This window comes from Adelges cooleyi, unplaced genomic scaffold (assembly GCF_023614345.1).
Source record: "Adelges cooleyi isolate 19-005CV unplaced genomic scaffold, UGA_ACOO_1.1 ACOO_flye_CR_arks_rails_tigmint_CR_PRNA_247, whole genome shotgun sequence".
Lineage (NCBI taxonomy): Eukaryota > Metazoa > Arthropoda > Insecta > Hemiptera > Adelgidae > Adelges > Adelges cooleyi.
The window spans coordinates 7,445,951-7,472,023 of NW_026095912.1; the positions used below are offsets into that span (position 1 = coordinate 7,445,951).

General features: G+C 33.2%; 1 protein-coding gene across 1 annotated transcript in view; it reads right to left on the bottom strand.

Moving 5' to 3' along the window:
• The window catches only part of LOC126836783 (uncharacterized), a 72,088-nt gene extending 48,559 nt beyond the window's left edge, over window positions 1-23,529 (bottom strand). Inside the window, exon 1 of the mRNA XM_050570422.1 lies at window positions 23,097-23,529. Coding sequence (XP_050426379.1) covers window positions 23,097-23,214 — 118 coding nt within the window. The 5' untranslated portion in view covers window positions 23,215-23,529. The remainder of the gene's footprint in view (window positions 1-23,096) is intronic.
• Between the last annotated feature and the right edge of the window lie 2,544 nt (window positions 23,530-26,073).

Genomic DNA, 26,073 nt, shown 5'->3' on the forward strand with positions numbered 1-26,073 from the left:
CGTCCAAATTGGAAAGGACCGACCACGGTGGGCGGTAAAAGGGACAAGCCGAGGGCACGGGTTTTTCGTCCAATTTGTATGAATTACCGCTTGATTACATTATGAAGACGATTTCGCAAGATTAATTGAGTTTATGCTAAAATCGGAGTAAAAAAAAATATTGCTGTTGTTTTTTTATTTTTTTCGTTGCTAATGTTCCATTACGATGATAATAATATTATGACCATCGAAAGTACTCCGTCTCGGTTATTCCCCCGGCAGCGTAAACGTCTCGGTTCTAAACGAATTTCCACTGTAATTTTTTAAAACAAAAACACAACTCGGAGTGAGCGCGAATCGTTGAAGCCGCGAGATGCAATATAATGCAATAATAAAACAAAAAGCAAACCACCTGTCAACTTTCGAATTTCTCCAACCGGAAACTGAGAAACAAATATTTTACCCGCGCCAAAAGCAATAATATATTTTGTCAAAAGACACGAAAAAAAAAACAATACAAAACTTAAAAGTTATTATTATAATAAGAAGTTCGGTCGGACGCCGTTCGTCTCGGTAAACAATTACGTTAGTTTTGAACTCTCTTCTGGCGAGTTATTATCATTATTATTGTTGTTATTATTTTCGGTCGTCGTCCTGCGATTTGTATTCGGTGGTATCTGTATTAGCCGAAACAAAACGTATTTATTTATGTTGGGTACATAATTTTAAGCAATAATAATAATGAGATAGCGCGTGATTCTCAAAAGTTTTCGACCAATTTAAAAGTTTTCGGCATGCTCAATATTCGTTGTTCGTTTTGTGTCAACTTTTTTTTTACCAACCGCAGAACCAAATCAAGCGAACGAACCTCACAAAAACTAAAATATTACCTTTATTTGTGCTTTACACAATTTCGAAAAATTATATAAATTACAAACGGTCGAAAGGGTCACGTTCGTAATAGTTTATCCAACTAATTTTGCACACTGGCCCGGTTTAAAAGTCTCTTGGTATTATTATTTATTACTACTAAAATATACCGTTACTGTTTTTATCCAATTGTTATTTTGTTGGTTATACCGTAGTTTCGAAGAAGCCCTCTCGATGGTAATTAAGGTAAACTCGACGGTTCCGTACCAAGTGTATATAAATAATTCAAAGCTTCTATAAAAGCGGTGGTGCAAACTTTTTAAATAAATACTAGGAATAAACATAAAGTCCATACTGAATAATTGTTATGACAAATATCGTTCGAAACAAGTTGAAAATCTGTACAAAACTTTTCTTATATAAAATACAGTTATAATTGGCCGTAAGTGTACCCATATTAAAAACTGGGTAGTTTTCGGTCGAGCTGGTTTGTGCGTGATTTACTCATAAAAGTTTAAAACCATCTCTTAGATCTGGTACACAATTTTGCTATTAATTGGTTGACTGACGGGAATTAAATTTAAATATTTATAATCGTACTTGAAATTTTCCAAAACTGAAGCCGATAAAACTATTAAATTCTAAAACTCAAAACAATCAGACACGATGAGTTCATCGTCGGAGTGATCTGGTCGATAATCTTCACCACTCAAGTAGTGTCTCAGTAGATACATCAAGATAATTTTTCAAGACTGTTTAGTACAACCGAACCCTCGATAAAAGTTGATTAACTCAATCCTATCCACAGACTGGTCACTGCAAACAACATATAACTAATACTAAAACTAAGATATGCCCATGGGAATATTTGAAAGTAATAAAATATGTCTTATATAATTCCTATTACTTAGAATCAAGTGTGTTATGAGTACAAGCAAAATTAAGCACTCTACACTAACATGTTCTAATCCTTTAATTCATTTTTCAGACGATCAAAAAATGTACAAAGAAATAACACCAGACCTAAAATTTCTACAAAAACTTAATACTACTCGTATACAAAACTGAATCAGCTTGAAATTATTGACCATCGTTTAATTCAAACGCTTATTACAAATTGAGCTTATGTTAAGTAATAACCATTACTTCTAAATTAAACTGTATCTTCTAAGATCCGGATTTCACTAAAACAATAGATCCAAACATTTTTAAGTCATGAAAAAAACAATACAAGTAATGAGACATCTAATGTAATTTATTTTAATTGACTAAGTAGCATTTACCCAAGTTTGCTTAAACCATTAGTGGAATAGAAAAACGGTAGAAATACATTTTTAAAAATTATATTTAAAATTAGTGTATAAAAAACATTTGTATGGTTAGAACGACCTTCTTTTGTGAAATATTACTACATTCATTTAATATTTCCATGGATCATTTGCATTTTGGACATTTCTTAGGCAGTATTGGATTTTTTTCCTAGATTATAATATTAATTGACTAATAATTTTCAACACTCACGCGGGACCACGCTGAAGGTAAAGTCTGTTACGTTAATTTGTGGATACAACGGAAAACGCATCGGTGACAGACCGATCGAGTTTTAATGTTGTTTGCTAATGCCAAAAATACAATATTTAAAATAAATTTACACCACCTTTGTGGTAACGGCCCACCCCCACATGACAATTTTTGAACCGGCCGCCAATTGTATTCATTACAATGATTACCCACACCGTTTTCGAGCTAGTTTTCTCTAATGGGTTCAATGATTCATATAATACAAGTGTATATATTATACAATATCAATTTAGCGGTTGTCGTGCATGCGTTTCGGGCACGGTATATGGCCTAAATGACCGTACTCTCAAATACACAGTAAAGGCGGGACGCGGGGTAGGAGCAACGATTGCCGGGGGAAAGATAACGTTATTTGGCTCGCGGTTTTCGTGTGGGAAAAGGAAAATATATTGATTCTTATCGAACATTGTGCGGTATAGTTATTTATTATTATTGTTATTGGGTCTTTTTTGTTATGCCGACCCAGAGATCCCTCGACCTCTCTATATGGCTTTCACCGTTCGACATAGGCATAGGCAATAGGCGACTGTGCACGTTAGGTGGCCGTCGCCGCGCCCTGCTGTTGCAGTATAATTTAAGTGTTCTGCTTGCTGCCATCGCCACCAACCCCAACCGGCCAAAGGGGTGGTTTGTCGGCGTGTGGCGAGGCTAATGCATTTCCGGCGGGTCACGGGATTTCCAGTCGGTAAACGTATATAACACATAGATAGATAGTCGTGTGCACTCGAGGAAAAACAAATAAATATAGATATAAATATATATATCTACAATATACCGTTTAAATGCGAGAAACGCGGGGTGAGGCCTCGTGTTTTATTTTTGTTTTCCCCACGAATAATATAATTATTATTATTATTTCGTTTCGTCGCCGGGATACTCAATAAGTTTGCCGGAAAAGTTACTCTTCTGTTTTACGACGATAGTCGGCCGGACGCGTTACACCCTAAAAAATGTGTTAGAAAATAATAATATATACATGTATATAATACGTAGGCCGAATTCTTAACGTCACCGCAGACAGTCGAAAAAACGCGCAGAGAAAAAAGCGATAAAAAAAAAACCCCATCAGATCCCAAGTGTTTGCCCGCAATACTACTGACAGCCGCACGTCATCGTCATATTGTATAAATCGATTTCAGTTCACCGAGACCGATTCGTATTCATTGCCCTGACGTGTCATCAAGACCGAAAGATTACCATAAAACGCTGACATTTTTCTTTTTCATCCAAAAAAAAAATCGGTTAAGGTTAACCAGAAAAACTGGAAATCCTCACATTCTCGAGTTGACGTTAAGCCCCAACGAAAATACCGATTTCCAATTCAAAAGTCGTTACGGCTTTTCTGTTGAACGCAATACATTATTGACGTCGCACCGTTGACGACTGGCAATGATAGTACTTCGATCACATTAAAATATTTTTAAAAATAAATTGATACTGAGACAGTTTTCTAATTTAAGAAAAAAATATTTTATCGTGATACTCGAGCTAGTTGAATACTGTTATTGCTTTGAAAAAAAAACATTTTGAAACCAAAACTTTTTTTATAACTTAAGTAACAAAAAAATGTATTATTATAGTTAAAACTTAATTAAAAACTTAATATTTCAAAAAGAAAAAAAAATGTCAATTTTTATCAATTTCATTCCCTGCCATTCAATTAGCCACCATTATTTATGACAGAGCGTTCTTTTATTAATATAATTTTAAAGACGCACAACGCCGCGGTGTAAACTAAAGTTAATAAAATACTTTTATAATATATTTTTTTTTTATATTTTTGCCTTGCGAACAACACAAAGGTGACATTGTTGAAAGTTACAGAATGACTACACCACTTGATCACATTGTGAAGCGCGCAGTTTATATAAATATCTACACGATATATTTTGAAGACAGTTTCTGTATAAGTATAGCGTTTGTAGTCCATTATTATTCACAACTTCGTATATTTGGTTGCGATCACGCCGGTACCCATCATCCGGTGGACGTCGACCTTTCGTTAGTTCTTTCAATTATTCGACTTTAGCCTTTGCTTTATTATTGTTTTTTTTTTTGAATACCCGTCACGACCGGATGTATAGGCAGAGGTGGAAGGGCGTTTTCAACAAATGTATGAAAAAACCCTCGTTGACAGTCCGAGCAACGTGGTTGCTTTGTTTACGGCTGAAAATTGGATTTTTGCGATTTTCAACGGTCGACCGAGCTTGCCCCAACGACTTACCCTATTCCACAGCTCCCGGTAATAGCAACTGAGACGCCTCCCCTTTGCCCAGAGCCCGGTGTTGATCGCGATTTATGGCCCCGTGAAATAATCGCTGGTCGACTTCAATTATCTCCACCATCAAATTTACCCTCTGCCCTCGGGTATCCACCTTAATGCTCCCGTCTATGTGCTTTTCGACTTGAGACCTACCATGGACCATCGTCAATCAAACTACCGCAGCCACCCGTTGACTATACAATCGTAACGACATATCGTTTTCAATGGCGTGCATTACAATTTGCTCGCAGAACAATTGGACTCCAAACAAGAACACGGGTTGACTCACGAGTAGAATCGCATAAATATACCTATTACATCACTACAACTGGTAGAGATTAATAATATATAATCTAGTGTACGATAGCCGCCTGTTTTTTTTTGCTAGTATGATTTTGACGTACTTAAGCGAGCAGAATTACCCGTTGTATCGATTCGTTTAGATACGGCCAATAGCGTTGCCAGCTGCAGGTGCACACGATTTGCCGATGAAATATTAATGGACAACGGCTACATTGAAACAACATGAATATTACATAATACAATAGAACATAATACCGCAATGGTTGGCTTTCCGTCAACAACAGCAGTTGACGTTAAACAATTTAGTATTTTACCTCTGAATTAAAGAACGCCGGGCCTCTGTAGGTTTCAGGTGGTACAGTTTCAGTGCAAACCACCCAAAAATTAGCCACAGGTTACACACTGTGTTGGACTTAATTTCAATTCCAGTTCTACCACAGAAAACAATTGAATTAACTGTTAAGGCTTGATGTGTTAGCATTAAACACGGCCGGGTCTCCAATCTCGTTTTACCTTCTCGTGCCTACAATCATTATTCTAATGGAAATGGTAATTAATAGGATTCAATTAATGGAAATAATATTACTTTATTTACTAGTCGAAAATGATGAATTTAAGCTAATGGCATAGTATAAACAACTCAAAACAAAGAAAAGAAAATGGTAATTTTTTGTTTGTTAATTTATTCAGAGCGTTGAAATTAACTTAAACAAACTTTAAGAAATTTAAACATTACTAAGAGCCAATGAGATCAGAACGACTGAATCGACAAGGGCAATGTTTTATTCGATATACCAATAGTTTTTTGTTAAAAAAAAATATTTAATTACCATCAAAAGTTTAACTGCACGTAAAGATTCAAAACTAGGGTTTTCCACGATGGTCGTGAATGCAATTTTGGAATAAATTATTCCTAAAACTTTTCCTATTTATTCATGACGTTTTCGAATAATTTACCATTATTTTATCTTATCGCATTAGTAGGAAAAACGATACAGTTTGAATATAATACGAGTAGCAAATTATTATGCAGCATTGAACGTTAATGATCATTTTGGTAACAGTTCATAACATAGATATTACATGATAAAATGGTAGAATACGATTATTAGATTAAAGACTTAAGAGACTTATTAATAGTTATCTAGAATTTAGCATGTACACAAACATTAATTATAATATGTATTAACTTTGCCACAGCTTATTTTACTACCGTTCATCGAAACGTTTAATTAGCCATCGATATTTTCCCAATCTCATAATTGAATAAATTAGTTTATAAGAAAATGTATTTTTATCTAGGCCAATCTCGGTTTCAACCGTTCCATGTAATTTAATCTATAAAAAGTAACTTTTAACATCGTTTGATAGTCAAATGTTTTTCTGGTGATTAGGATATATTTTATAGACCGTGTTGACAGATTAGACATAGGCAATTTGCGAGTTATTTCTTAATACTGTAATAATTGCTTTGTGACGGCATGAGACGTTCACAAACAGCTTAAGAGATTTACAGGACAAAAACTTTGTCGCCGGTTTCGGCAAACGTTAATTAAGTAATTGTGTGCAGGTAAAACGACAACAATAGAAGCAGAAACGAATTTAGTCGCGGAACACCCTTTGCGCAGTTTTAATGTTAATTTAACACTGATTGTAATTAAACTAGTACCCGTCTTAACCCGCCCATCTGTCTACGGTGTAAGCCGTGTGTGTTGTCTACAATAGAGACAAAAGGAGGGCAAGGGCAACTCTATATGACGGTATGGGGGGGGGGGGGGTTAAATAGGCGGCATTCGTTAACGTTTTACCGGAATTATTATTGACTGGCACGTCACAACGAAGGGTTTGGGAATTACTTGAAAATTACATTATTCATCAACGGTCTACAAATATTATTTTTAAGGTACCACAAAGGCCATGACAACAAGTCGTTATGACAGTCTATTCTTATGTCTTCGACTTGCAGGCAAAACCGGCGAAAACAATAACCGTGAAAAATTGTTGAAGAAAACATAGAAAAAAAACAAACTGATAAAATATCACACAACATAAAATATAACACAACATTGCGATAATTATTACATGGTTTAGTCTGTTTTTATTTATATAGATTTAAAAAAAATTCGCTATATTATTATATAACATTATAGCGGCTAGATATATCAGTGTAATACGATTAAGTTGGATTATTTTTTTTAATCAAATTTTTAGGCTATTATTATTTCAAGCTTTGGAGTTCAACACGATTAATAACAATAGCGCGAAACTATAAAAACGGTTAATGTTAGCCGGTGCTGTGGGGTAAATATATGTTATTATATTTTATCGTGTTTACGACGAAGGCAATAATAGCGTTTAAAGTAAAATAAAAGTTCACCGCCGTTATTGCACGGTTCAATATTATATTATAATCGGCTAGGCGTGGGCAAGAATAATTATAACATTAGTTGGTATGGCGAAATTCACGAATTCCGAGCGATAGCAGATCTAGTAAATCGACGCTGAAATTAAGACAGCAAAAAAATTATAATAATAATACAAAAAAAAGTGTAGTTCGATCCATCGTGCCTTTACGAAAATAACATAATCATTATTTTTGTTGCTGCATAACGATTGCGATCGGTAATGATTTGTGTGCTCGTGTGTTTTTTACAACAGTCCCATTGTTAGGAATAATAATAACAGTATAAAAAAAACAATATTCGAAACGCGCGTGGGTGCACTAAATGCACATAATATAACGTTACGACCCGCGATCAAAAGTTTTTTTTTCTATTTTATTAAACATCTCTTATGCGCAGAAATATTTTTCTTTTTTATTTGGATTTCTTCTTTTTCGAAAAATGACATAACGCAAAAGCTGTTGTTTCGCATAGCGATCGATACACGTGTTGTACCGCACAAGGATATCTTAAATGCCAAAACCCTCACTTGAAAAACAAAAAAGGATTGTAATACTACAATGACAATATTGTGTTTAACCGAGACACCAAACACAAAAGTCCACTTTTGTCAAACATCCGTTCTTCTATAGTTTAGCCCACATACACGCGTGTTCTTAAAGAGAACTCGGGTAGTCTTCACTTTTAGTGAAATATTTGTTTTTTTTTCGCCCCTAAACAAACACACCCACCAACATGCATTTAATATAAACACAAAAAACTTAAATGGCCCACATGGGTATCTGTTTGAAGAAAAAGAAATTACACCAAACAGATTTGGCGTTTTATGCGTTTGATCATCCGACAAACGAATGTTTTTAATCGGATGTATGACGGCGTTGGTTAAAGGTACCACAAGTTATCCGTTACTTGAAACATAAGTTATTTGATCTAACGTGTTTGCTAGTGCGTAGACGACCAATTCCACAAATTATTATGTAAGAGCTATGTACAATGCACTCCTGCTTAGGAATTAAGTCCGGGATGACTGATTCCACGAATAGATAATATATTTATGGACGCATGTGTCAGAGTTAAATCTTTTACTATGAAACATATTGATTATGTTGTAATAAAAATCTCTTTCTGCGGAGTTAAACTCACTGTTAAACATATCATAACTGAATGTCTTAAATATGAGCAAGATCGACAAAACATAGGATTAGATGCAACCCTCAGTACCGCATTGGGACCAGACACCACAGACAACATCAAGCTGATTAACTTTTTAAAATCAACAGACCTCTACAACTCAAAATAAACATAAACATATACTTAGGAAATTAATATTATTACCTCTCCTTACTGTTATCACTAGTAGTAGCATTATTTTTGTAAATACTTGTATAAAATATTGTAAATAATTAAATTGTAACTGATGGCCATAGATGCCAGGTTTTTATTTTAAGATCAAATAAAAAAAAAATAAAAGTCTCTTTTTTGTTTTGTCATAAACTTATAGCTGGAGGTCTGTTAAAAAATTAGGTCACCCATGACGCTTTTTTTGTAAATTTATTAAGAAAAAATTGTGTTCGGGTACCAAGGTCCTATGCGTATAGCGCGTATCAACTCATCATCGAAATGGATTACATACTAAATCTAGTACCGAGTGATGCGAGAGTGTCGTAAACGGAAGGATTTAATCAATAGATACTCCTTATTTTTTAATTTGTATCTAATTTTAAACAATATTAGCTTGTTATAAAAATTAAAAATAATTCGTCATTTCTTTATCGGATTAAATATCTTTGGCCAACTGTTATATTATGATTTTTCTTTCTTTCAGGATATCATAAGACATTTTCGTGATCCATCGCGTTCCCTTCATGGGAAAAACTTTTTTAACATTATCATTTTCTACCACAATTTTTTGGATAACATACCAATTGCATTTCACTTCTTTGACCGGGCCGTTTGCCAAAAATAGTGTAATCTAAGACGTTTTATACGACCACAAATTATTTTATACAACATATTAACAGCGTTACGCTGTTGTCTGATAAAACCCAGCCATCAATGGGGACGAGCCGTCAATATTATTAATCGCAATTCTCGTCAAAATCCAAATGGGTTACAAGTGGAAATAATCAAAACGATATTGTATGTTGTATGCTAAGTGTTAGTTAACGACCTAAACGTGTGGTGGAAATACGGCGTACCACGTGACGAAATTGCTTTTGAATGGCTTTTAAACCGCGTGCGTTTCCCGGAAAGAGACTGTCAAAATGGTATTTGCAGTACGTTATGTCATATCCCACGTTCCGCAAATAAAGGTCAATGTCAATAGGTTAGAATGTATTTTATCGTAAACATTGCAATAAATAAGTTAAATTTGACAATGTAACAGTAGTGAAAAAAATGAGTTAATAATTTAAAAAATGCAAATTATCATCAATGGAATACTTAGTATACAACCTATATTTTACAAATGACAAATCTTTGAATCATTAAAACAATCATATCTGGTGTTACAACGTTACAAATAAAAAATATCAAATTTCTTATTTATTCGTACAACAAATGTATAGGAATACAGATAAGTTATATAGGTAGATTATCTTAAAAATGTGATCAGTTGGTTTAATGAGATTTAAATTGGCTAAAGAACTCGGTGCTACAGGTTTGTTTATTCCAAGACGTATCAATTGTATTATTGCTGTTCAGATTTTAGAATGATTACATTCGTCTAATATAAACAAACGGTTTCTCTACCCTTTTGTTTGATTATTTTGGATTATAAAATGGGTTTACATGTTCAGTAAAACTGCGAAAATTAATTTATATTATTTTGGGCTAAGTAAATTATTTTAAATTTGCACGTTCAATTGTTTAATTCTAATTCCGAGCTGTCGTTTACATAATTAAAAAACTACGATTGTATATAAATATTAGATGAGTATGACAAAACATTGTAAAAATAACTATTAATATGAAATGTTCAAATTTCGTTGAGCATACCTGGGATTTAGTTAAAAAGCCCATCAACGATATTTTCGTTTTGTTAAGTAGTACGTCCTACCAAACCCACGTAAAACGCGACGGCAATCCTCCTGAGGCTACCCCACTATAATGTTATATCTATACTTTATTATTTTTAGTTGTGTATAGATATAACATACAAAACTAACAAGTCAGTCATAAAATGGACGTCACTTTTTTTGTTTACATTGAAAGTGACCCTTCTGCTTTCATCTATTCTGTGGCCTTACTAAAGGTGACCACAAAATATACTATCGGCCGTCTACGAAAACCACAATATTAGTTTGCCATAAATGAAATTGACCTTTTTAGACCCGAGGCCAAACACCATTGTGTACTCGAAATGGGAAATCAAAATATGACGGAAATAGCAATAGATGCGAAATTGATTCTTTCCTAACCCAATCTACCCTCACCAGTCTAAATGGCATACCTCTGTCGTTAACACGTCATCTCAACTTCAGGTCTGTTTATCGCCTTAGAAACGATAAAAAGGATTGCAGCCGTAGTAATATCCCGTCGAGAGAGTATTGTATGGACAAAATTATTACGATTTAGTAGATATACATACAAACTATCCACAACACTCGTAAGAAACGTCGCAGTCATTGTCAAACGGCCTTTGTCACTTCAAGTGGCACTTGAGTTATTTTATTACTATTATTATTATTATCACACTTCGAATACAGAATATTGTACGGTACACTGCGCTCAACGGTGTGTAGGTGTCTGAAAAATAAATTGGACTCAGTTCCATTGGTCACTGTAAAGAACAAACCCTTTTTCAATACAAAAAATAAAATAATAAACAATTATCTGAAATGAACTCAGTTAGTTTTACACGCTTAAAAAAATAAATTATACTTTTAGTTGATCATATCTTTATTATATTATAGACTTAATATTAATTTCTATGTACAAATTTAATTTAATTAATGAACTAAGTAATTTATTTATGTCGTATAATCATAACTTACTCGAACGTAAATATGTATATAAATGAACATAAAAAAAGCCATTACAGTGATGCCAGGATATAGTGAGGACGAAGCATATTATGGCAGGGATGGGCACAGGTCTATTTGAATTGTTACAATTTACTGAAAGTAATAAAATCACTTTCAAATAAACGCTTTGAAGCGAATCTGTAATGGTAGAAATACAAATATCAATGAAAGACATTAATGTGTTTAAAAATGTAGTTTTAGCATAAGGGTGGGTACGATTTGGATTGATGTCTGTCTATAATAATTTATTGCAATAGTTACCCATATATCGTAATAATCGAAATAGATAGGCGCTCTTATCTATCTCGGTGATTGTAATTAAAAATATAATGAAAATATTATCAAATACCTGTTGACTGTTGATTCACTCACATATAGCAACCTAGAAATTGACTTGGTCAAAGTGCAATTTCCTCTTTCTTTGGGGTTCCCTTAATAAAAAAAAAGTTTAATTACAGACTTTTGAGAAAATTGTATACATATTAGCCCTTCTTTTGAATTAATCTTAAAACTTTAAGCCTTATAACTACAACTAAAAAGCGAAATAAAAAAAAAGTTTCCCTCCCTTCTAGGGAAAAGGGTCAATGATATATTTTGGTTTGTCAATGTTTATCAGAATTACTATGAAAAAAGAATATTCCATAAAAATTCTAACTAACTCGAATACTTTTAAAAATGTATTGAACGCCGTAATTTTAAGTTGAAAAATATGTAAGTAAAATTTGGCCGTTTTATCGATTTTAAAGGAAGTGAACTTTTGACGTGTTTAGCCCATAATGTACCTTTTAGGTACGTTTCCTGGTCTATACAGTTGCTACATGAAGAAATAGGTTCAGCGCTTTATAAGATAACATGGATCTAGATTCTAGACATAATACAAATAAAACGCATCATTGTAAAAACAAAACCTTCTCAGTTACGCATCAAAGCTAAAAAATAATTTATAAAAGATACTATAAATGCTATTTACATTTATGTTTAATAATTATTTCCAATGATATCTAACCTACGGCTGTCAATTAGTTTAGGCTTAAACAATAATTATTAGTTTAAGTGTTAACAGTTAGTATACTCTGTGCGTTTTCATTAATCATTTTTTACTGCGTAGAATTTTTCAATTTTATTTGGTATAGTTTGTAGTTAGGGAGTTGGTACAATAGCCACTATATTAGCTTATGATTGCTGATATTGAGCGCTGCGTCACTCTATGTGCATCCCTTGTTCATATTAATGCGTACATACTGAAAATAGGGACGATGCTCATTGTGATGGCGTCGCGACTCACGATTACAATTTTGAGTATACCAATTGTTTTAAATGTAACCCCTCCGTGGTACTGTAATTACAGCAATACAATGTGTTGACAGCGAAATTCCGGCAAATCCGAAAAGCAGACATCTTAAAATATGTTTTCGTTTTCCGAAACCTGAAAACCAACTTTCGAGGCGATTAAAACTCTGGCCATACATAATATTTCCTTCAAAGATTGTAATTTTTTTCTGCTTTTACCAACCGCCCGTCTGTCGGCCACGTCGTAGTACAACATTAATTTCTTCCCTCTCACACGCCTTCTCTCCGCAGTACACTTTTCTGAGCGATAAATAGTCTGTGCCGACCGCTGTGCACGTTATTAATCCTCAGACCTTCTCTCACTCTATCTCTCTTTCTCCAACTCATACATATTATATTCTTTGCCGCCGTCGCTCACGTCAAGTCACACACAACAATCGACTTCTATCCGAGCGCATAACATTCGCCAACACACTCCGCGTCCTTTCTTCAACCCTTTTCTCAACCGCGGTGTACATACTGCAAACAGTGGCCCTTCTCCCATACACTGTCACGCTACAGCGAACGACCCTTCACAGGCTCGATCATCCACCCAATATACATTGAAGAAAAACATACGGCCAACAGCAAACCGACGGCAATTCGAGATCCGCTAATAGTATTCATTTCTAAGTGCATAGACGTTGAAATGTATCATCCATGATACAAGTGCATAATACACCTGCAGTAAACTGCCAATTCACCATCGGTATGGTGATTACGTTTATGGTAGCTACATATAGTGTAAAACACATAAACTATAATATCAAACACATTCCGTAGACATGCAATCCATATACATGTATTGAGAAAAGATGATGACAATTCACAAGGATTGGAGCAATAGATCCAAGAGTGATTTAGCGCAGCCTTATTCGATTGGTTTTAGAAGCTCCATTTCTTTTTTCTTTTTTTTGTTAAACTCTACCAGCTTATTTTGCAGACTCGTTCGACCGGCGAAAATCATTTGAATTAACGGTCTACACAGAAAACCACTCAGGAGCTCCGCACGGGGCTCGCAGCTATTATTTCAGACCTAAAATAAATCCAACGTTTTTTCTTTCTTTATAATACATTTTACGTTATTCCGCCATAATGATTTGATATTTTTTAAAGGCCCTAAGAGATTATACTCGAATTAAGTACGCTATGTACAGAGTATTTTTGTTATCGTATTAGGCTTAACGACTATGGGCGGAGCGAATTAAGCAAAACAATTCCATTGGATTTAGTCGAAAATCTCAGAAAGACAAAACCTATTAAAAATTCCGTTTAAGAAAACCGCATTAAACCGTAACGCGGTTAAACGACATTGGTCTGGCGATGGCATTCCCTCGAGTTAATAGGCTGCGGCCGGCTAAGTAGCTAGCAGACCGAATGGCTGTATAAAACACTGTTACAAATACTTGGCCGCAACCATGGAAAACGTCATACTGCCCCGTGTATACATTTTAGCAAACGAAATAGACCTAAATAAAACACAATGTTCTCGTTCTAATTGTATTCCAAATGATAAATGATAAATGTTTACGGAGAAGATATTTTGCATATATTCGACATAGTTTTACGGCAAACGGGACTCGCGCGCATAATCCATAACGGATAACTAGTAAAATATGTATTGGGCGAACAGCAATCCACCAAAAGTAATATATAAAACTAAAATTAACCATAAAAATAATAAATAACATTTTTTTAACAAAATAAATTAATTCAAATCGAAGTTAAAAATAATATTAAATTAACTTGTTTTACGTGAACACATCTATATTTATTTGCATTATAGATTATTATCATGTTATAAAGTTATAAAAAATGTTTTAAGTAGAAAACCTTTCACAATTTGATCAAACAAGTAATATTATAATTAAACATTTTAAAGAAATACATAAAAGTAAACGTATAAAAAGTCAATAATGTTAATCCACATTCCATTACTCGTTGGATCACATTGGAAACAGCTGCCGGTTCTATATCGGTTTCGAACAGAGGATGATATTATTCATTTGTTGTCGGCACAAGGGTACAAGAAGTTTTCGTTCTTCTAGTATCATTAAAAATACATTGTATACCATTAAAAACTAATCTAAGGACTACTCTAATACTTGTCCGCATAAGATCATTGTAATAAAAATGTAAATAGATAATTTTATTATAATTTAAATATTAAATATCGTCAATTGTTCTAAAAACACAAACATCGGATCCGGTAGGAGTTTTACTCATTGTGTCTAAGACACGTTATACCATTGTGCTATTATTCTTGTGTATTCATTATGTATAAGATACAGTGTATTTATGTATTATTGGTATTAATTTATTCCCTTGTTGAAATACAAAACTCGTGTTGCAATATACTGGTCATTGTAAATTATAAAAAGGTTTTTTAAGCACAGCAAACACAAGTAGTAAATCATTAAAAGTTATCAACTCTTATTATTTGTTTAGCTGTTAACAATATATTATATTATAACATGTTCTACACAAGGTATTTATTATGTTCACATCTTTTTAAATGGCATTCACTTAGATCATGTGTCCAGTTACTAAAATATCTTAAAAGTAAGTGAGGATTTCAACAACTCTGTGTAATGACTGGGGTATGAACGGATTTAACCCCGGAACGTGTTCAAGATGGCTTTTGGATTATCGGCAGTGAAGTGAACCGTAGCACGATGCAATACAAACTTTTAACACCTCTGAAACTAATTAAACCAATTTGTAAGTATCAAACAACAAGAGTAACTTAGTCGTTTTCGGAATGTATTGATCGGACAAGATTCTTTAACGATATAGAACATAAAATTGCACTTACGCCCTTTTAATCCGATAGCAAATTGTTTAATTCTTAATAATTGGATTAAAGCAATTTACCAAACGCCCTTACTTTGAATAGGGATAATGTTTAATACTATAGGTAATTAGACTAATTATATTAGTCATTAAAAGTTTTCGCCGGTTACTGTGAATATTATGCTTTCCAGGAATATCTAATTGAATGTTAAAGAGACTTAAAGTATAAAATTCAATAAACATAATTTTTTTTAAACATTCAAAAGATCTGTGTTAAGTAAGAATTCAAATTTAAAATCTACATTTCTAGAATTAGTATGAAATTACCAGGGTTTTTTTTAATTGCCTACTAAAGACGGTTAAAATGTTTATAGGTCGGTGAAATCGGTAAGTTAAATTAAAATTGTTCTCAAAGGACATTGTAATTGAGGATCAGGTGATTTTGAAGTTTGACTGCCACCATTCGGGATAATGTTCACAAGTGTATATTTACCTTCAACTCATTCGCTTTGGTCTTGATTATAGAACAAGAATCGTACCAAGTGTGAACGCTTATTTTCTCAAAACTATACACAAAGTGTCGGCACAATGCTGCGAAGTGTGCGGCATATGTGTGCGGTCATGTTAAATGTGAATAAAAAACCGAAAATCACGCGAGATTTGCATACAAAATAAATGGGAAAATGACAAATCCTCGTGACCCGTGCTCGTTGATCTGTCACATGCGCGGTAAGGAGCTCAAGACTATCAAGGGTGTCTCAGGTTTGTTTGACAAAAGACGTGCAATTTCTTTGTAGATATATCAAAACAGAGTGGAATACCCTGTGCTATCACTGACATGTTATCCTATCCATTATAATAGGTATACTGCAAACGATGTTGGTACGTCAAAGCGAATAATGGCCGCCATACGTAATATGGACAGTCCGCACCTACTGTAGTGATAATATAAAAACTATTGTTATTTTTCAATAGAGATAAGAGTAATCCTAACGAGTAGGCCGCATTGATATCCGACAAGGCTCCTAAGTTTTCAAAATATCTAAAAACACCTGATTAGTGTCAGGACATATATAATAGACAAATCCACTGCTGCTAAAGTAAGTGTGCTTGAGATTTATTCGTCACTTGTGACAAAAACTAATATTCAATTTTCAATTTAGTTAAACGACGCGGGCACACTCAGTATAATCCCCGTTCGAGATTTATGTAAATAAAATACCTGCCTCATGATAAGGCTCGAGTCAGACCACCGCACTGGTGCGCTTTAATGGGCCGCTGATATTATACTGACAATAAGATAATATAAATAATAGGATTAAAATCTAGTCGTGTAGTTCTCGGGGGGGGGTGCGGTCGGTTTTGATAAAAACTTTTTTTTAGCCTTTTCACCCGGACAACAAAAGCTTCGCTTCGCGCCGTCCGCCGTTCCTCTTAGTTCCAGTTGAAATGATTGAAAGCGTAAACGATATCTACCCCAACGCTTTTGTCCTCGGTCGATGGCGTTAAACTTTAGTTGGCATAAAACCAAAAAACCGTTGATTTTTTTTTTTACTTAACCATCAAAGATATGTTATAAATTATTAGACTTGTTATTTCTTTGTACCGTTTACCGCGATCGATTAGAAAATCGGCAAGAAGGTGCACAACAACAGTAATACCAATGTTTGTTGCATAAAAATGTTTGCTGTTAATAGACAACAACTTAAATAAACGTGCTCTCGTAGAGAATAAAAACTTCTAACTCATTTGGCAAAACGTATTAAATATTAAATTGGCCTTTTGGTTTCCAAAGCGTGGAAATTAAAAACTTTTTAGTGCTTTATATACGTAGTAAAATAACCAAGGTTACCAAAAGTGTTGGAAAAGAATGCGTTTATACAATTCGTGTTCTGAAAATTCAATTAAGAATTCTCCGAATTTTATTGAAATTCGCGTTTTATTCCGGTCCCGAAATACTTCAAATACTTTTACATACAAATAAATACATTACAGTTGTCCGAGTAATTTATTCGTTTCTAAAGACTATAGAACGCATAATAATTATACACTCTATTATATTATATTGGGGATGCAATTTATAGATTTTTATTATCTGTCATGTTGAAAAGGCTTACTAAAAATCTTATGATCATATTGCTAGACCAAGGAAAATCTTTTTACATCCATATTTAAAAACAAATTTTTACATGCTAATAATTATTTGAATAATAATAATATACTTAGCCAGAAATGGAATCCTAGATAACGTAGATTTTCAAAAATCAATAAATTCCTCTATTATTTAAAAAAAAGTTCTACATATTTTATAAAAATATATTTAAGCAGAAATATTGTACCCAAAACATTATAGCTTTGATACGTAACTGAGAAGGTACAATGATGCGAATAAACAAGGCCAGCCGGCAATACTACCATACTAAGGTCCACCTCGGTTAGGAAAACCAGGAACAATAAAATGTTTCGAACACGTTTTAGCATTTAAAAGTCCAACGACGGCCGTTAATCTTCCTGGGAAATAATCGCCGAGTTATATTGAGAATCTGCGTAGTGATTTATCAAAAGCACTTACATAATGAAAATGTATATATTATTATAACCCCTATTTACTTGGTCGCACCGCGTCGACCGGATTCATTGAGCTAGAAAGAATTATGTGTTTACTAACTATTAATTGATTAGCACTGCATCAGCCCCATTAGTCTATGTAATCAACGCTAGGAACCTTCATTAGAAGAGGTTGGTCGACTCGGATTTACGGTCGACAGCGACACTTCGATCTGTATTATACCTACATATTTATTATGTATAGAATTGTGTTGTTGCAACCAAGTATAATCTGTATACAACACTTATACACACGAGTTTATTGGTTTGAGATGAAAATTCGAAATTTCTATGTCCATACGGTCTTGACGTACAGTGCAGCACTCGGTTGTGATTTTGCATAGATTTTATGATCTAATGATCACACACATTAGCGAAAATCCTAATACTATATCACTCTCATAATTTGTACTTTTTGAAAGAGATATCAAATAATATACGATTCGATAAATATTGTCATTTATGTTTTATTATAAAATATAACTTTTTATTCTTTGAATAACTTTATTTATTATACAAAATAAAAGGTAACGACTAAAAACACATTTCCAAAAACTAATTTTTCACAAAATATATTAAGTTGTTATGTATAATGAAGAATAATGTTTTAACAAATAATGAATATCGAATACAATTTATTACTAATAACCGGGAAAAAAATGAAATAAAAGATAATTTTTTTTATTTATGCATTTATTTCTACGATTATGCCCAACTCTGATCACACTTCAAAATCAACTTTCACATTTTAAACAGATTTAGTAAAATTGTTGTTACTCCTTCTTTGGATATCGTTGAGCTCTTAAAACTTAATTATATTTTTTTTAGGAAATGCGCTGAGTAATTCAATCTTTGCGAGTTTGTGAACAAAAGTTTTTTTTCACACAATAACGAGTGGATTTTCCTGGTTTTCTTATTATCGTGTCTAGCTATAATATAGCGATGCTTTATTACACTTGTATAGTCAAGTCTGTTAAATTTACTCAGTGAATAGGTATGTTTTAAAGCTGGGGGTTTGTCGAAAATGATGTGCATCATAAGTCTGATCTAACCTAACCTGAATATGTAGCACCACATTATTGTATTGGGCTACGTTGAAGCCTAGCAAACAGTATCGAATTTAAAACCTAATTGTAACTTGTAAGCCAATAATGCCAATTTTAAGCTAGAGATTTAAAGGCATTGAGCTGTGCGCATAATATTATTAACTGCAAACCCCCGCGGTAATTCGGCTAAGAAAATTAACAACAACTCGACCACTAAATCATTATAAATATAATAAAAAACTAATTATTCTCGGTGCACATTATACGGTTATCTTTGTTATAGAGGAAACAAACCCAGAGAAAGAGAGTAAGTGAAAAAGAAAATATAGAAAACAATCGTCGGCCGTCGAACGCCGTATGATTAATTATTGGAAAACTATAATGCGAGTAATTTTATTTTTGCGTTTTTATTTTTTTGGAAGATATCGATTTTATCGGTATTAAAGGCTTCTGGGATAATATATATATATATATATATATATATATAGTTTTTTTAACGTTAGACATTACTCCAGTTGATTAATGTTCTTCGACATAGCCAGCGCCCTCCTCCAGGTGGTACGCACACGGGTTTTTTTCTAGTTTCTTCTCTCTCTCTATTTAAAGTTTCCCTGAGAAACCGAAAGAAGTCAGGTAGAAGTACGATCACAACTTTTTCTGGCGGCAGTTCAACGGGTATAACATAATGTTCGATACGGTGAAAATACTATTATAATAATACATATAAATAAATATAACATGACCAAACAAGCTCGGGGCGATCCGAACAAACAGCCTTTTCCACATACCACCAATACTGTACACACATCAGTTAACTGCAAATGTAAATAGATAACAACAAACAATACGGGACTGTTCTTTCGCAAAACAAACAAAAAATACAACTTTTTTACTGAATTTGTTCAAAAGCGGTTTAATGACGATCAGTTTTTCTATTTATATATTATTATGCACAAATTATCTATAATTACCCTAATTGCATATTTCTCATGGGACTAAATAAATAATTGATACCCGCATGAATTACAATTGTTTCCCTTCGCTGTACGCAATTATAGTATAAAAATCTATAGAAGAAACAAAAAGTTATGATAAAAAACGTATTATCTCGAGGGACAGAAAGTAACATCGATAAGGACATTGTCGAGCGTCAACATTTTAAATTAGTTTAAAAATCCAGGCTAATTCAATATTTAAACTTTTAGTTTAAAAGTTTACATTATTCAACGTAACTTAACCAAGTTATTATAAATCATTGAGTTGCCCAGAATTGTATATTAGTTGTATTAAAATTAACTTGTCAAAAACAATTACAATTACCTAAATATAAGATAAACCCAGTTACTGTTGTTATTACTAATTGAAGAACAGCTTTTGAGTGCAAAATGTAACCAGTATTAATGAAGGACAAAAAATAATATAATTTTAATTAGAAACACGTCGACTAAACTTAATGGTTCACTTAGTTACGCAGTAATTAAGTTTGAATATGTTTATTAACGATATAAACATAATATTTTTAAACTTAAGGAACTTCTTTTTATTTTTTTGAAGAGAATGACAATTAAAATTTAAAAAAAAGATAATTTTTTATTTGCATAATTAATTATTTCCCGTTGGTTCACATTTACACCGGAGATTATAATTAATTATTAACACCGCTACTACGATGGGGCTATCTTACACCGTACCCAAAATTGGCTTAATCATTGTAAAGAAAATATTGTTGTACTTAGTAATAATCTTTTAATAGCTTTTAAGAAATATAATTTTAAAGCACTACACAAAAAATATATTACCATTCAAGACGAATCGAACAGTCAACTTGGCCAAATAAAACATACTAAATTAGCTGTTCGAAAATAGATGCTAGAAAAAAGCTTTTGACTTCTGGCAAGTTTTTAATTTTATAAAATATTTACTAGTTTAATATGCAATCTACCCAAAATCTATACATTTAAGTTTTTAATGAAATACATTTTAACTATTGGCAACTTTTCCTAATAAAAATGAAAAAATCGCCTACTTTCAATTTAAACAACCGAAAAAGTGTCAAGATGTTCCAAATAACGGTGGTCTATAGTGTAAGGAATGAACAGAGAATTAATGACCGATTGATAAATGAAGATTTAAAGTGTTCAATTATAGGTTTTATATTATAATAGAATACATTTTAAACTAACTAATTTTAAACATTTTAATTCTGTAGTATAAGTAAATATAATTTTTGGGGAAAAAGATGGTGTATCGCCGCTGACACTACTTGGTAGTTTCAGCACGATTCAAGTGTTAAAAACGAGTTTTCGTCGGCCGAGCGTATTTTTAAAAGGTCAGCTAACTTGAAAAATGTAACCTTTGAAAGTCGCTTTTGTTTAACAAAATGATTCCCGGCTACTTGCGTTAAAGCAAAACACTGTAATGTTATTACTATGAAAACTACAGAGAACTCGCAAAATCATGGACCAATTTGTATTAAATAAAACAAATATAAATTTAAATTGTAATGTAAAAAAAAATATAAAGTGGGAATTTAAATTGAGTAAGGTTTCTTTTTAATTTAAACGAAAATACTTAGAGATTATTCATTTTTCAATCAAAACAAGAATGACTTATTTTTTTTAAATTAAATTAGTAATTGACTAACAAATTTGAATAGCAAAATTTAGCTAATATAAGTACAAATCCTTATTATGACATAGATCACTTTTTTGATTTCTAACTTCTTAGCATTTGTGCTATTATTTAGCTAAACAATTATGTATTTAATGAGGCCTTACAATTAAAGGATTATTTATTTATTTTGTTTTAGAAAGAAAGAAAAAAGAGAAAATAATTATTTTTTGCGTTTAAAGATTACCCCTACAACAGAAGCAAGAAGATTTTAAATTTGGTTTTATAATGGGTTTTTTGACAAATTTATGGCTAGGCTTACAATAGCTTTTAACCGTTGAGCAACATGAACTCACCTCGAGTATACTGTAAATAGTAATTATAAAAATTTAAAGATCTCGTGTTAGGTACCTACTAGACATCGGTATTTTCTTTTAAATAGTAATAATAATATAATATAACAGTAAGTTTCAACGGTAATATAGTTTCATTACACGTTATTCCAGACTAGAAAATTAACTTTTGGGCCGATTAAAACGATTTAACGGGATAACGCGCTCTTTTAACGACAATCCCGGCGACGATAAAACTAACACTGTTACAATGTAATGAATAGATAAATCGTGCCTGTTCGGTTTTGACTTTGGGGCGTACACGTGGAGCAAACCAACGGTCGCTTGAACCGCTCATGTTGGTATATATAAAAATAATAATATACTCGTGTACTCGGCTTTGATTAAACAGCTGACAAATGTTATAATTACTATTAATATTACACAATAATAAGCAATTTTTTTCTAATTAAATACATACTGAACATTCCGCAGGTGACATGCTCCGTTGAGTATAATATGAAACAAGTGCATAATATAATGTAGTGAACAACAATTTTTGACCGAATGAAACAAATAAGATGAAATAGTGATCATTGGAAGTATTCAAAAAAAATATGTAAGGGAATTTGTCGAATAAAATTGTACATTTTTCTCTAAATTTTTCTTTTTGGACTCCTGAGTTTTTAAAAATTAATATTTTTTTTTTTTATAATATAATCATCACAGTTTTTTAAAGGAGACGAGTAATTAGATTTATTAAACTACTTGATGTATTGTACTACTAAGCTACTAGATTCCTATTCAACGACTTTCGGAATGGTCGTATCGAGTTCCCAAATGCAAGTGATAAATATATAAATACTCGTCACGACCGGGTTCGTTGAGGGCATGCTCGAAATTGGATTTAAAACAAAAAAACAATAATAAAAATATACTAATTTAAAAAAACTTACAAAATTTGTTCTTTTCGGCGAACACCGCCGGCGGCGTACGCGTCAAAGCCAGGGCGGCTATGGCCACCACAGTCAACGCGACCAGCGGCCGCGGTGGCCCCGGTCCTCGTGGTCGCATGACGTCCCACGCGGTCTAATTACCGCCGGTGTCCGTCGTCCGGTGGCCGCTCATGACGGTCGCCGCCGTAGTGGTCCGACGACCGGTCAGCGTGGTGGTATTAATTTTTTTTTCTCGAAAACAGACAAGTGTAGTAAAAAAAAAAAATATATATATATATATATATTACTTATTTTAGTTTAAAAAAATATTCAAAAATTACTACAGACAGCGGCCGATAAAAATTAAATTCGAAGGCGATTGGCGCGTGATTTTACCGGCGCGGCCGGCGAAAACGAAAGTCGGCCGGTGTCTATGCAACGGCGGCGGAGCTACCGGTCTGAATCGCAATGGCACATTGCCGCCACGGCAACGCTTCGTGGCCGTTATCGTGGTCGCCACCGTGGCGCTGTGACGGCGGAAGGGAAAACTTCGGCACCCCTCGGCCGGCCTTCACCGCCGGCGCGCGACAGGCGGGCCGGCGAAAAAACCGGCCGAGGGACAGGGGCGGTCTGCTGGTGTTTAGTCTAATGATGCGAAATGCCCCCCTGCAGGGTTATATTGATCAGCGGCCGGCGCGTGGCGTCCCGCCGTAATGCGCGCAACAGTAGTGGGCCAGCACAAGTGCCGGTGCCGATGTGGTACGCTGCCGCCAAACCGATCGGTGCGCTTGCGTTTGGCTGCCGCGCCGCCGCGTCGCCCATTGCCGCGTGCTTACCTACTCGCGTACCGCCGACCGCCAAGTTCTCATTATTCTTCTTTGACACGGCCCGCGTCCTAACGACACAGGATTCATTGCCGTTTGTTCCAACTGTACTTCAATAATTTAACCACAGTACAACATGTTTTATATAGTTTCAATGTTGTTAAACAACTGTTACAGCCAATAACAAAGTGTACCTACACACACTCCGTATTGCTAAGTATATTATATTGTGTCACCTTTCGCCACCTATATTTGTAGAGGCAACTCGCATTGTGTATCTGTTCTAATTTAACTTTTTGTACATGGACCGCTTGATTCAAAAATGTTGTAAGTACATGTTTGCCAAAAATGTGTTTACTGAGTAATCTAATAAACAACAGAAAGGGTTTTTATTTTATTTTGTAAAAAAGTAATAAATAGTCCATGTTTCAACCGCTAGGATGCGTAAAAAACACATTCAATTGCGTTTGTACTGTAAGCAAATGTAAAGAGAACACTTTTAAATGCTTTCCTGTTAAATCGTCATTTTGTTTTTATATACTTACAACAATTTTTACATATTAAGCCATTAAATTATAGGCAAGAAGTAAGTATAATTATCGGTTCAGAAGGGCATCGTTATAATATAATTCGGTATGATGACATAACTTAGTAAGTTACCTAGAGGTAATAGTAATATTTTGTGATAAGTATGATAAATATTTATTTTCGGTTGTCTCTGATATAAGTCAGTAAAATTATTAATTGATTTGTATTATTAAAATAAACTATAGAGAATCACGTTAAAACTGTAATACAAATATTTGTACAAATGACAGTAAAATTACACTGAATAAACTCATTTAAATTGAATTTTCTATAATTATTGCTATTCATAGTTGTTGTTATGTACCTACATATTTAATTTGATCAAAGTATGATGAAACGTTATAGATTTCAGAGTAACTTAAAATAGCAAACGATAACTTCAAAAATAAAAACTTTTTACTCACAATTAGATTAATAATTATTATTTGTGAAAAAAGCTAACAAATATATTACTAGACAATGGCGAAGCATTAACAATGAATATGTTAAAAATTAAAATAGATACATAATAATTCTGAACTCAATACAGTATAAAGAACATTCTGAACAAAAATAAACCAACGAATATAGAAATTAGCGTGTCCACAAATTAATAAAATGGCAAATTGTAAGCATATTTGTTTTATGTTAACAGCTCAAAGGTTCTATAATTCACCAAACATATTTAAAAAATAAACCAATAACTTCCCTCTATTTTTAGGTAGTGGGTTTAATTAAAGTAATGAATAACGTGCAAGGGCCTATTAAGGATTTAAATTATATTAAAAAGTTATAATAAAGAACACACATGTCTGGCGCGCCGGCTCGATAGAAAATAAAGGCTAAATTGTATATGTACAGTATCACGTTCCGTCGGTATTTATACGGATTAACAACACTATATAGAAGGCTTTTATATCGACAACAATTAGTATAGTATTACCGATAAATGTTACCTACGATAAAACCTTAGACCAAAAATAATTAATAAAATCGGAAAAACTATTCTGAAGACGATATAGAAGGTATTGAAGTATTAATTACAACGTCAAGATATAAATAGACAAAAATCTTTAGTGGACTACAGCTGAACTAGTATGTAGGAGTTAGGGACCTAACCGGTTTTACCAATCGTCTTAACTCGAACTTAAACTATTTAGACAATTATTATAATTGTTTAAGTGGAATAAGTAAAATTATGAATTAAAGGTTTAAAAAAGTTATGTTTGTAGAAAGCATACGAAATAAGTATTTAAAATTTGGAATTAAATGCAAAATTAATTTTATTTAACTAAATAGCTATTAGTCAAAGAAGCAATCAGTTATCAATATCACAGTTTCGACATAGAATATTATGCATAACAGCTAATATAGGTACCATTAAAAATAGAAAAAACCATTTATACAATTACATGTTAAAGATAATCTATATGTGTGTATTTAACTGAAGAATTTCAAAATGTATTTAAAAAAATATTATTTTTGCATTGAGTATGGGAATATGTTAAAGACTAGGACGGTACAGAAGCCCGTTATATGAGAAATGTATAAGTATAAGTGAATTTATTTTTAAACATTGTGGCTAACAGCTACGGTATATCGCTATA